Source organism: Armigeres subalbatus, chromosome 2, assembly GCF_024139115.2.
Source record: "Armigeres subalbatus isolate Guangzhou_Male chromosome 2, GZ_Asu_2, whole genome shotgun sequence".
NCBI lineage: Eukaryota > Metazoa > Arthropoda > Insecta > Diptera > Culicidae > Armigeres > Armigeres subalbatus.
In genome coordinates, this window is record NC_085140.1 from 425,268,691 (window position 1) to 425,282,929 (window position 14,239).

The following is a 14,239-nucleotide window of genomic DNA, read 5'->3' on the forward strand; positions in this document are numbered from 1 at the left end:
AGTAAGATCTAATAATTTGTTCTCACACTAAACACATTTCACACAAAATGCTCTCAAAAATACAACACAAAATTTCATTGAATAAATGTTTAAAATGTTTTCTTGTCTGAGCCAAATTGATTAGTTTTAAGATTCTAAAAAAAAATATTACATTCCATGCCGTTTTGTTGTTCTGCTTGTTTTCTGTAATTCAAATTGTTAATTTATTGCCCAAATAACCAAACGGGAAGTCAGTCTCTACCAGGAACCTAACACTTTATGAACGACCCTGTAAATCAATAAACTATCGCACGAAAGAGGCTGTTGTAGAGCCCACCCCAGTGGACACCGTGGCTAGACCAGTGTCTAGGGGAATAGCCAAGGGTCCATCTGACCCTTGTAGATTTAAGATAGTTTCAAGTTTGAGTGCCAGTTTAAATATTTAGCTGCCGCTTGCCATTGAAAACTAGTCATTGCCAAATAATGTATCAGCTTTTTAGCCAAGTAATAATGAATAGCGCAGGTTTTCTGCTGCTATATTAACGACTTTATATAAACATTATCTTTTTTTTAATTGCAAATTTCTATCTAAATCGATATTTGCCGCAAAACTAAGTATAGCATATTTTGCTTGATTAGGACATCTTGCCATCGTTTTCCCTTATGATGTAATAAAATAGAAATGTCAATCACCTCAATAACGTAATAAGAATTCTTCGGCATAACATTCTTCGAGAAAGAAATCGCCTATCAAAAATAATGAAATTCCTTTCTTATGGAGACGCATGGTTTCCTTTCCATCAGAATATACCAAAATAGTAAATTGTACAGTGAAAACAAATAAATATCTACTCACCGTGCAATCGCTCGTGCTCCTGCCGGAACGAGGCCAGACTGGGGTCCTGCCGGATCGCGGCCGGTAGTGTGCGCCATATCTCGAGCGAGGCCTCCGTCACCTGACTGAGAGAGATAATAGAGTGGTTAGGGGTGAGCTTCTGTTTCGACCAGCCGGTTTTCTTCAGATCGTTCTTCTCCTCGTCTTCATTGAATTTGAGCAGCTTGAACATGACATTCTTGTGCTTGGATTTGGATTTGGCGGGCATGGCTGGTTGGCAGGTGGCTGGCTTAATCGGCAGCTAGCTTTGGTGTGCGTGCGAGTATATTGGTTTGTTGGATGGTGTAGAATTTGTACAAATTTTAGTTCCTCAACTGTTGGCGTCGGAATTAGTTCACTGATTGAGCATTGTTCTTTGGGTAATACTGATTGTCTTAAATTCAATGAAAACTTTGGTTTTTCGATACTTCGATATTGGTTAGTCTTAGTATTGTCACACAGCAAACGGTAAATCACAGTTAGTTATCACAGGATCGTCATGCAACAAAGGAAATCTGATAGCTGTAAAAGTAGAAATTTTGTTATTCATAAAAGTGTGGTCACATTCATCAGAATTTAGAGAGTTAAGTAGAAAGTAGCAAAGTCACGACATCGATTAAATCAACGGTTCATCACACATTGCATTGGTGCTGCATGCATTTTTTTTTCGAGCAAACCAGAACTTAAACTTTTGGAATTGATTCTCACTTATGGTCCATAACTCAAGTTCGTGCGCAATTTTTGAAGTTTTTTCACTTTCACCACACTGGAGTATCTTCGACGGATTATAATATTCGGAATTCACTTTGTCTCTTTCTTAATATAACATGAGATTTTCTACGTTCACTGTTGGACTGATACTAAAACGAATCTACGAAAAAAGATTGCGCGTAAAAGAGGTTATACAAAATCAGTTTGTCTGCTCTATATTCAGTGCGAAGTTCATCACCAGTTCATGGCTGGGCAGTGGTTTGTTGATTTTTGTGTACTATGTTGTCTTACGTCCGATCTGAGTAGAATACTCCTTGTTGTGACCAAAATGGATTGAGAGAAAAAACGAAACGTTATTTTTTCACTCTTGCTTGCACATATCTTTCAGCACGATTTATGTGTCATAACATCGTTACGGGTTGGTAGACATGTGGGTCCAAAATTTCGAGAGGTGAGGTTTTGCCTCCGCTTTTGGAAACTCCTGTGTTGCTCAGTGTGGGTGGACAAAGATTTTCTTGCATTTATATTTAGCGGCGTATTTTCATTTGTAACACGAAATTGTTGATAGCTCATATCGATTTTACTTTGAAATGATTGATATTTTCTGCTCGCACAGTTCAACATTCCGTTTTGGATCATTAATTTTATCCACAAACATGAAATTATTTCGGGTTCTAGTTTGCTTAAAAAATGCATGGTGTAGTTGCATTAATTTAACATAAACAGCGGCCAACGTCGTTTTTGTCTTCGAAACAAAAATTTTGTCCATACATAATCCAAAAAATATTAGATTCACCGGCTCTAGAATATGGTTTTATTGATCGAGCTCAAATTTCGCGATATTATTATTATATAATTTTTTTAGCGATGTTATCAATTTTTTTATATATATTATTTTAAATTACACAAAATGGTAATAGCAAAAACTGCTTTCAACTGATAATCGAGAACAAACTATCTCAATTACTAGGAAGGTGTTAATAATTTATTTAACCGATTCGATGAAAGAATAAAATAGGTTTGCTTCAAACAAAGCATTGTTTCTTGAACGCTTTCATTCAGAATTTCGATAATCAATAAATTAGAATGCTGAACAATCGTAAAATCAAGACGCATCAATATCAGAGCAAAGCGACTTTGCAAAATTTGCCATTGTACTGTCAAAGGCTCATTCCAGCCGTCAATCAGCGCCATTTAATTCCAACTTCAATTTGCGTCCATGCTCTACCCGGATGATTGATTACGCTCCGCGATATTGACTGAGCCCAGTCTGTGCGCTGTGCTCCGCTGTGTGGCTGATGCATATATGGATTATCAACCAAGCAACTGACGTATAGTCGCGGAAACAGACCCCACCAACAGACAATCAGCAGTCAGTAGTGGTATGTTTTTGGACTTTCGCAGTCGACACCAAGCAGATTGGAAGTGCGCCGTGCACGTTTCGTGAAATCTCTGTGGCAACACCTGCATCAGCCGGAATATAGTTGGCACGTGGTTTCAATAAGCAGCACAGTCGTTATAGCTCCATTCTTTTCGGGGGCCTGGTGATTAGAGTGGGGCGCAGTTGTATGGGAAAACTCAAACTTCGTCCGATCAAGTGAGATCAAGGTTTTTCTGAAGCGTTTTGGAACCCCAATCAACTGTGCAAAATATGGGCTCGATTGGTTGCGACCTCGCATGCCGCATCGCGTTTTAAGTTTACATGGAGATTAGTATGGGAAAACGTTCTTTTTTACATTTTTGCTCTTAGCGGCTTCAATTTATCATCAATCACGTGACTCAATACGTTAGCTTATAGTCTGGAAGATGCCGAAAGACTTTGCCGAAGAAGGTACGCAGCTGGAAGGTCTACAAAAAATGTTATTACGTTTCGAAAATTGATTGTTTAAACCATATGCAAGAAATCAATGTTTCTGCCAGCACTACCGGACAACCTGTAATTGTCAGAGGGTAAAACCCATTTTCCTTCTAGTCGGTATTTTTACATCGTGAAATCATTCCGAATATCTCCCATTAGCTCCAAAGTCCTATAAAATCAATAATTTTGAAATAACACTCAGTTAAGGTGAGTTACGGCGGCGTCCAAAAATGGCAGCCACAATGGCCGTGCTATCTCTCACCTCGCGTTTTTGCTCGCACAAATGTGAACATTTAGGCGGTTAGCACATCTGGAAACCATTTTTTCATGTATGCTGCAAGTGAGCAAAAGTGAAAAACTACTTTTTGCTTTTGTCTGTCGTTTACTTTTCAAGTTATGTGCCCTCAAAAGTGCTATGTAGATTTTAAATTGGGCTCCAACGCGATTCACCTTAAATTATTGCTCCACGTAGTTCGGCAGTGCTGGCAGAATAAATGATTTTTTGCATATGGTTTGAACACTGAATCTTCGAAGCGTTATAACTTTTTTCGTGGACGTTCCAGCAACATGCCTTCTTCAGCAAAGTTTTTCGGCATCCTTTGGGTTATACTTTAACGTAATGTGCCACTTGGTTTACGATGAACTGAAACCTCTAGTAGTAGAAATGCAAAAATATACGTTCTCCCATACTAATTTCCATACAAACTTTAAACGCAATGCGGAAAGCGAGGAAGTAACCAATCGGTCCCAAATTCTGCACAGTTGTTCAGGACCCAGAATGGCTTCGAAAAACCATTGATTTGAAAAAATGACCATGACGCCCCACTCTACTGGTGATGCTCCTTTAATATTCGCTAAGCTGGCTAGTCGCACGATTTTAGCCCGTTATTGCTTTTACTATTTTCTTTTAACACATCTATTGTGTGCTTGTTATCTGTCGGCACGAGTCGGCACTTCTTCTCCGCTGTTTGGTTGGTGACGAGTTTGAATTCATTCAGCAGCATCCATCGCGTTTAGATTCAATGCTTGAAATTGCTAGAGATCATAACTAGCATAAATTTGACTGCGCTGCAAACTCGGAAGAAAGAAAACACATTCGTCACAAGTGGAGGACGATGATGTAAAATGCACCATTTTTTACGATTTTATTTCAAGAATATAGGCAGTTTACAAAATACTTTTCAACTACTCTGGTACAGTTTCTAGAACTTCAGTAGAATAATTGTACATACTAAATTGTTGCATTATCAGCAATAAAAGGCACACTCGCTATAGGTTTCCACGCTGTTGAAACTGAACTAAAAAATGTGTGCTTTGAATTTGAAACCCTAATGGTGTACATTAAAATCAACTTTTGTTTTGTTAAAAAAAAACATTCATTCAAAAAAACTAAACTATCCGTAATATCACATGCTCCCATTCACATGATGAGGACTTCAATATTAAAAATTTTAATACTAGAAATGCTGTAAACCATTTGACCCACGTATTGAACCATTCTCCTCCATGAACAGTCAAGAGCGATTGTCATTCCGACGAACGCAACGGTGGGGATGAATGCGCGAATTAATGGTAGGGAAAAATGGGTGTTGATTGCAAGCTGCAATTTGCAAGCAAAAAGTGACAATAAAATGAAGGGTGTTGTTTGTTAGCCTAGGGAGTTGGCAGCTTAGGGCACGAAGGCTTGTGTAAGTGGGTATGAATTTCACAAGGCAGTGAAGATGACCCATCAGTGATACAACCGACTCAGCAGTGGAAAAATCTATATAATCATCTTTGGGGCATCATGCTTAGTTACTAATTAGAATGCAGAAAACCATCTCCAAAATTATAAAATTTATTTTAAGGTGATTATAGAATGAAGCCAGGAATCGGCCATTTTGTAAACCATGTGCTTTTCCAATATTCTTTTCAAGAGCACGAGATGAAGGAACCATAACGCATACGGGGCTGAAATAATGGTAGATCGTTTGCTTAGTTATGCTGAACAATCATAATTTGAGTTTCGGCACTGTACGAAAACTATTACGCCAGATTTGGGCTTTTGGAAATGTATGTAGATAAACGTGTGGTGAATTTGAAATTCACCACGGGCTTCATTCTATAATCACCTTAATGGGATCGACTTAAGAAAAATATTTATAAAATGCCAAGATAAACTGGATTGAAGACCCTTATCACGTGCGTTTTTATTTTAACCTGATAATAAGGCTTTGCAGACATGTTTTTAAAAGAGTTTAAGGATATTTGCTGAGGTCTCTTTTACTAATAATTCATTGATGATCTATCAACATATAAGAAAAGCATGACATTGAAATTTAAGGCCAAGCCTCCCGGAATCCAAATTTAACTCTACTTGCGTTTTCAAGGGCACACCACTCAATACGAGAGCTGCGAACATTCGTCATTTTTATTATTTCAGCTTTGTTGTGTCGCAGCATACGTGGAATAATAAAAATGACAGTTGTACATTGCTTCCGTATAGGGTGGAGTGCCCTTGAAACCGCGAGTGAATTTAGTTTTGGATTCGTGGAGGATTGTCCTTCACGTGGATGTTTATGAAGACACAACATTCGAATAACGGTTTGGTGACAAGTTAAGGGGACGTTGACCCCTAAAAATCATATTTTGCACAGAACTTTTTATATAATTGTTCTTAGCAGTAAAGTTGGGATTGCCAATCCGGAGATGGTGAGTTCGATTCTAGGTCCTTGGGCATAGTGTATCCATTGTATCCATCAATATCACTTTTTATTACTTGAATTTTAGCGATCATAGAAAAAATTCGCTTTTAGAGGTAAATAAGGCAAAACAGCCACTTCTAGTCTCAGTCCAAAGCAGGATTATACTTTATACACCATTCGTATTTTCTACTTAAGCAGCATCAGAAAACTTATAGAAATAGTTAGCTGGAATAGACATGTGCGCCGGCCATATCATCGGCGGCGGCGGAGGCGTGAGCCGGCGTGGATGAAAACAATAATGACTGAAAAAATCGATTATCCAGTCGTTTTACTTCTCCATATATCTAAATTTCAGAAAAAAAATCGAACTACTATTCTTTGAGTTACATAAACAATTGGAATTTTTTGAGTGGCTGCATATTTTTTTTAGAGAATTTGCAGTGCTACATCGTTCACCTGTTCATCCTGGAAGGACATATGGGCCAGAATCCACTAATGACAACCACAATGGGCAGTTTATTCAGCACTTCGCGTTCTTGTATGCACAAATCTCGATAGAGGATCAACATAACTGAAAATAAATACTAGCTGAGTAAGACTGGGGCATGATAACCAGCCAAATTGATTTTTTTTCCTGAAATTTGGTTAAATATGCCATGAAGAAATTTCTGGAGGAATCTAGGATTTTTTTTGGAAAATCCTACAGGCATTTCTTAGGAAACATCATTAGGAATTTTCAGCGTAAAATTCTATGAGAATTTTTGCAGAAATTCATATAGGTATTCTTTCTAGAATCCATTCAGGTTCTCTTTGGGACATTTATTTAGTAAAACCATAGAATGCTCCTGCAGGAATTCTTTCGGAATTTTATTAAAGAATGAACTAGTTTCGGAAGGAATTCTTAAAAGAAATTTCTAAAGGACTTTCTGAGTTTTTCCTTAAGTAATGTCTTAAGTAATGTCGGAAAGAGCTTATGAAGGCATCTTCGGCAAATTTTTTGGAGGAATTTCCAAAAGAACTTTGGGAACTGAAGTAACTCCCGAAAATAAATCAGTAGGAATCTTTTAAGAAATCAAAGTAATTCCTAACAGAGTTTCCGAATGCATCCAAAAAGCAATTTTAGAAGAGAATCCGAAAAATTTTTTTGATAGAATTCCTGTCTACCCCGGAGCCAAGGATGTGCCAATTAGTCATTAAAAATCGTACCAATTTTCTGTCAAAATCGTACCGGTTGCTGATTGGGTGAACATGACGGGTGAAAATGACTGAAGCACTGGCCACCACCTTGTCGAAGCAACCGACTGAGGAAACAACAAGGCAGTCGTAATTCAATTGTCACATCTTATCCTAGGTTTGCGCCATTTACGCAGTATTTTTCACTCAAACATTTCGAGAAATTTTATAGTCTGCATATTTTATCGTCCATGATTCATAGCCGCACAGGGCGACTGAACGAATCAATAATATGTACAGAGCTAGTTTTGTCAGTGCCTTAAATTTTTTTCAAAGGATTATCTGGAGAAATTTTCTAAAAATTGCTTCAGGCAGTTTTGAAAGAATTCCTATGGGAATTTCAGGAAACATTGTCAAGGAACTTGCTAAGGATCCCCTAGAGGAATACAAAAAAAAAATCCGGGGTAATTCCCAAAAGAGTCTTCCGAAGAAATTTGTAAATTAATTTTCGATGAAATTCCTAAGCGAATTTCCAAAGGTGAGAGATATTTCCAAAGTAATCCGTAAATGAATTTCTGAAGCAGTTTTTACAGAATTTTTGTAGGAAATCTGAAAAAATTTCCACGGGAACTCTTAAAACATTTTCCGTAGATATTTCAAAAGGAATTTTCGAAGGATTTTTAGAAGGTATATCTGAATTTCTGAACGAAGTATTGACGGAACGTCCAAAGGAATTTTTCGGAGAAATCTAAGACTGTCCGAAGTTTCTTCAGTTTTTCTTGCTATGAAAAATCCTTCAGGAATTTCTTCAGATATTCCTTCAGGAAATTGTTCAAGAATTCTTAAGGAAATTTCGTGCTAGAACTTCACAAGTCATTCCAAAAAGTTTTTGGAAGAATTTATGAAGGAATTTCAGGGAGAATACCTTAACGATTTTCCCAAGGTTTTCCTAAACAAATATCTGAAGGAATGCGTGAAGGAAATTGCTAATCAATTCCTAAGTGAAATTCCGAGGAACACCTGGAAAGACTTTCTGGAATGCGTTTTCGAAGGAGTTTATGTTCAACTCCTTGAGGCAATTTCTGAGAGAATTCCTGGACAAATCTCCTGACCCTGAGGAACTTCTGGAGGAAATTGCAAATCAATTACTGGGAAAAATTCCGAAGGAATTCCTGGAGAAATCTAGGAAATACTTAAGAAAAACCAGTAAGCATTTCCTCTGGAAATTCGTTCAGGAATTTTTTTCTGGATTCTTTTGAAAATTCCTTCAAGAAGTCTTTTAGAAATACCTTCAAACACTTTTCAAGCAGTTCCAACGGGAATTATTTTCGAAAATCCATTAAAAATCTTTTAAAAATGCCTTCGAAAATTCATTTGGAAATTCCTGCACACAACCCTCCAGAAATGTCTTCAAAAACTCCATAAAGTCATTTGAGAACTCCTCAAGATTTTTTTCCTTAAATAATCTAAAAAGAAATCTGCCAAGAATTCCTTCGAATATTTCTCCAGAGATTTATTCAAAAGTTTCTTCGAAAAGCATCCGAGATTCCTTCGTAGATTTCTTCGGGAATTCTTTCGGAATTTCTCCCAGGAAATCCTTTGAAAACTAAGAGAATGAAATAGTTTTCAATGGAGTTACTAATTGAATTTTTAAAGGAATAAAACAAAAAATATGAACAATAAACACTGAAAAATTCGAAAGGTATTACTATAAGAGTTTTGAAAAGAACCCAAGAAGATATTTTTGAAGTAAGTTCTGGATGAATTCCCGGAGAATGTTTTAAAGTAATTGCTGGAAAAAGTCCTTAAGAAATTCCATAGGGAAATTTCCAAGAAATCCCTTATGCAAAAAAGAGTTGCTGAACAATTTTCGAAGAAACTACTAATGGAATTTTTTGATGGATTCCTTAAGAAATTACTGAAGGTATTGCTAAAGAAACGTCAAATGGAATTCCTTAAGGGGAAAAAATCGTAGGAATTCCTGAAATATTTTTTTTCGTATGCATAAGGAATTTCCGAAAGAAATTCGTGAAGGATTTTCTGAAGCAATCCGTAAAGGAAATTCTGAAGGAATTTTCGGAGAAATTTCGTAATAAATTTCCGGAAGAATTCCTAAAGTATTTTTCAAAGGTAATGTTTTTCATATTCAAAACTTAATTTCAAAATAAAAATTTGTTATAGGGTAACGATACCAATAGTGGAGGTATCAGTAGACCCACAAAAGAAAATATTTTTAAAAAATTGATAATTATGGGAAATTTACAGCTTTAATATCTTAGTCAATAGATAAACTAATAAATTAGCTATTAAAAATGAGATAGATGTTATTTAAGACAAACAATTACCAAATATTGCTTGCACCACTATGGGTACACTGTTCCTTTAGTGGCGGTAAAAATTTATGTTGGTTCCCATAGTGGTGTTATCCATTGGTTTCTTATGAGACTCGCCACTATTGGTACAGATGCACCACTATAGGTGCAAGGGAGTCAATTTTGTTAAGGAAAATCAATATTTTCAATAGTTTTTCAAGCGAAATCTTGAGATAAGTGGCATTTAACGGGATATTTAAAGCACGACGCATCAACTGAAACCATCGTAAAGTGTATAAATATGATAAATCGCATTAAAACCCCACTACCTCCATTATTGGTGCTACCTCCACTAAGGGTACAGTTACCCTACTGGACAAAAAACTGGAAAACCATTCACAGTAGGGATTTAAATATTTTGCTAAACTGGTTTGCCAAATAAGTCAACAGTCTTAATAGCACGAATTAAAAAAAACAAAGAAGACTTAAAATTTGAAATTGAATTCTGATGAGTTCCATCTTAACAACATTTATGTACTATATCATAAGAAGAGTTTAGTACTATTGCAATTAATTGCACCACGTATTATTGCTTTACATATACGTATTTCGTCCTCAACCAGGCCATCTTCAGTGTCTCGTACTTTACTAGACTCAAGTTAATTAAATTTTTATAACCATTAGTCACCGGCGTGGCAAAATTATGATCGGCGGCGCGCCGACCCAAAATCGTCTGTTTTATCGAGAACTAAAGTAGTTTTGTTGTAGCGGATTTTTTTTAGTATAGTTCCTCTATACAAATGACCTTTATGTGGGGAGTAATTTTTAAGATTGACAGCCTTACAGCCAAAGCAATAAATATGCTTAATAATCTGTACTGATGAAAATGTCAACATTCCATCAAAGTTTTAGGATATTTGGATTGAAAGTTATTGCCTCAATATGGGGACACTCCCCCATTAGTCACCCATACAGAAATTTGGCGAAAAAATTAAAAAAAAAATTAAATCTGTTCTCAGGCTTCTTATTTATTAATGAACACTAAGCTGCTAGGTGGCTCTGTCCCAGTGTGGGGATGTAATGCCAATAAGAAGAAGAAGAAGAAGGCTTCTTATTTCTTGTAAATTTGACAGATTTGATGAAGGGTTGCCAGGAAAAAACATTTCTTGCGTAGATATCATAGAAAGGGGATCAAGTCTCCCCTAATGATAAAATTGCATGTGCTGTCGAATTCAATAACAAAAATCGTTCATGTATACGCACAGAAATTCAAAAATTCCGCGTATTTTGAAAGAAAAATATTTAAAAAATCTGTACCTTTCTAATTTTATCAAAGATAGTTCTTGGAGAGGGATCAATTTCTCCCGAATGTTTTTAAAGTCGATTTTTAACAGCACTCCAAAAAATCGATTGTGTATCAATAACAACAATAATTTAAGGACTGTCATACATCAGTAAAGTTTAATACTATATTTCTTAGAGAGTCTGTGTGGAAATCGCGTTTGTTTATTTATTTTTGGCTGTGATACATCGGAAATCAGAAAAGGGGATCAAGTCACCCCAGTCTCCCTTGCTGATTTGAGGAAATGTTAAACTTCTAATTTGAAAAGCTGGCCAAGTAACCGTCAACATCGTTTAAAAAGGCTTTTTATTGATTTAAATCAACAAAGTGTAGCACTAATGTAAACCAGAACGGTTGCTTCTCCTGTACACTTCAATTCGCCTCGGCATTTAGAAACAATGATTCTCTCCGGTACTTATTCAAAAGGACGTATGTGAACAACATACAAAGATTGTAAACAAAGATTGATTCGTTGATTTGTCCAATCTGATGGAACTCCCACGCAAACCAACACCACCATCAGGTAGCCAAAGGCTTCCCCTATCTGTCTGTGGTGATATTTTGCGTGGGAGTGCGTCTAATCTTTCAATCTCTCTAGAAACGGTAAAAAAGGCGAGAGAAACAAAACCAAAAACATGCTACGACAATGTGGTACCAAGTAGCGATCAATCGTGATGATTTTTATTATTCTCGCTTAACTTTTCAAAAGGACCTAAGTAACCTTTTTTTCATGAATTAATTCGAGTACTGTCTTGTCTTAGCACATGCACAGCCAGTATTGAAAAGCATCCTGGAAATGTCGGTTGTGTTCCCGAGCATTTTCTTGTCTGTATTAATATTTGCAGCATATCATAAATACGACACAAGTATTAAAACGGCCAGGCCCACCGTTTTTTTAATGGAACGGACCTGGGATTCAACCCACGACCTCCTGCGTATGAGGCAGAAGCAGTAGCCATATGACTACCAAGCCCGCTGAATTAATTTGAGTACTGCAACCAAAAACTTTCATGTTGTTCTGTTGATTGCGCTATTCAAAATAATTCATGACAAAAATGTTACTTAGGTCCTTTTGAAAAGTTAAGCGAGTATTCATTAAAATACAGTTCATCATTTGAACTCTTTTCGATCACGTTGAATCGATATTATTTTCGGGGAAGGGTTTGGCCGAAACTCATTTGGTCGAATGCCACTAGGCCGAACAAACCATTAGGCCGACACCCATCTGGCCGCGTAGGTCATTTGGCCGAATAGGTCATTCGACGTCTCACTTCTCAATCATCATTTCACAATTCTCACTGCGAAAAGTGAGAAATGAGAAGTAAGAAATGATGGATGAGAAATAAGAAGTGAAGAGTGAGAAGTGAGACATCTCACTTGTCATTTCTCACTTATTATTGCTTACTGTCCACTTCTGACCTTTAGAAGTGAGAAATGATGAGTGAGAAAGGAGGCCGTGAGATATTAGGAGTGAGGAGTAAAAATTTCTCACTCCTCATTTCTCACTTCATACTGTGGAATGTAAGGAGTGAAAAGCGAGAAGTGAGACGTCTCACTTCTCACATTTTACAGTGAGAAGTAAGAAATGAAATTTTCACTCGTCATTTCTCATTTCGAACTTCTCGCTGTTCACAGCTCTTTTCACTATTCATAGTGAGAATTGAGATGTGAGAAATAAGGAGTGAGATGTGAGACCTCTAACTTCTTACTCATTGTTTCTGACTTCTCATTTCTTAATTCTTACTTTTCGGAGTGAGACGTTTCACTTCTAACTTCTCACTCCTCATTTCACACTTCTCATTTTTCACGGTGATGCGCCAAACGGTCTATTCGGCCGAAAAACTTGTTCGGTCAAACGACATTTCTGCTAAACAACCGTTTCGGACAAACGGCATTTTTGGTCAAATGACTTTCGGCCAGATGAGTTTTGACCTAAATGGTTTGTTCGGCCTAGTGGCATTCGACCAAATGGCTTTCGGCCGAGTGAGATTCGGTAGAACGGCTCTCGATATCAATTCAACGTGATTTGGGTGAATAAATGACCATTCGGCTGAAAGACCAAATGAAATTGAAAGAAACAGAAATGACAAGATATCGTCAATGTATTAGATATCTTTCCAATTCCGATGGAGAAATGGATCCTTCCTCAACACCACGAGGTCTTCCTAAGCCGTGCAGTAAGATGAGTGGCTACGAATCTAGACCATGATGAAGGTGGCTGGGTTAGATTCCAGGTCTGATCTAGGAAATTTTCTAATTGAAAATTTTCTCGATTTCCCTCTGTATGAAATTATCATCCTGTTAGCCTCATGCTATACGAATGCGGTCCTAATACAGGCATTCCTTGTTGAATGTGATAATGATTGAAATTAATTCCAATTAATAAACAAATTCATTGTGATTCAAACTTATGGTTAGACATAATGATTAACTAATAATTTACTTTTTAAATTGACAATAAGTATGATCTGATCAATGTCAAAGTTATCGCAATGTTTTGCAATTTTTAAATGGCATCAGCTAGTTATGCTTACATTCTAGTGTGCATTCTCAGTGCCAATGGAATAACTGAGTCAAAGGATAGAAGTAGAAATTCTATGTTTGTACCTGCAGCATAATTCTGGATAGAACATTTTGGACATCCTAGGCCCACTCTGGTTTCATTTTAGTAGGAATTTAACCATTTGACAACCATTAAAAAAGTGTTTATTTGAGTTTGAAAAGCTTTTATAACAAATAAAAAGTAGCAAGGCGTCCAATTTTACATCAATACAATTCTCCTTATTACGATGGCCACACCGTGTTTTAAATAGTCATGTCATCTAAGAATGCTCTAGAACCTGTTCCAACCATATTTGAAATAGATAAATGCACTGGTTGGTCTATCCCACACAGTTTTGCAATGCAACAACTTTTTATGCCCTGTAACGTTCCCATTAAAAGTGACCGACAGTTAGCTACCCGTTGGGTTCAAGTCTCTAACCTATTTACATACATGAGTAATAGCTTCATGCATACCTTTATTGAACTGTTCATTTAATGGACAATCGAAGTCCAATTTAAATACCATTGAAAAAGTGAATAAAAATCCAAAATATGATGCATTAGTAAAAGTAAGTCCAAATTGAGCTGATAGTTAAAAAATGTGTAAAAGTATAACTAAAACGGCTCCGAAAAAATCAGTTCTAGTCGTGCCAAACCTTAAAGACTTGCGTCCTTTTATAGAGACGTGAATTAATCGTTGAATAATTACCTACAATAAGGTGCTGTATTACTGTTTATCGATCAAAGCGAGACAACTCGTTC

General features: G+C 36.7%; 1 protein-coding gene across 6 annotated transcripts in view; it reads right to left on the reverse strand.

The window, feature by feature from the left end:
- The window catches only part of LOC134213508 (P protein), a 198,943-nt gene that overhangs the window by 61,303 nt on the left and 123,401 nt on the right, over positions 1–14,239 (reverse strand). For 5 of the 6 annotated variants that reach the window (XM_062692624.1, XM_062692623.1, XM_062692625.1 and 2 more), the window contains exons 2-3: positions 1,562–1,724; positions 836–939 (exon numbers count right to left, since the gene is read on the reverse strand). In XM_062692624.1, the coding sequence (XP_062548608.1) occupies positions 836–939; positions 1,562–1,572 (115 nt within the window). In that variant the 5' untranslated portion in view covers positions 1,573–1,724. The remainder of the gene's footprint in view (positions 1–835; positions 940–1,561; positions 1,725–14,239) is intronic. The other variant, XM_062692622.1, reaches the window with a different exon arrangement.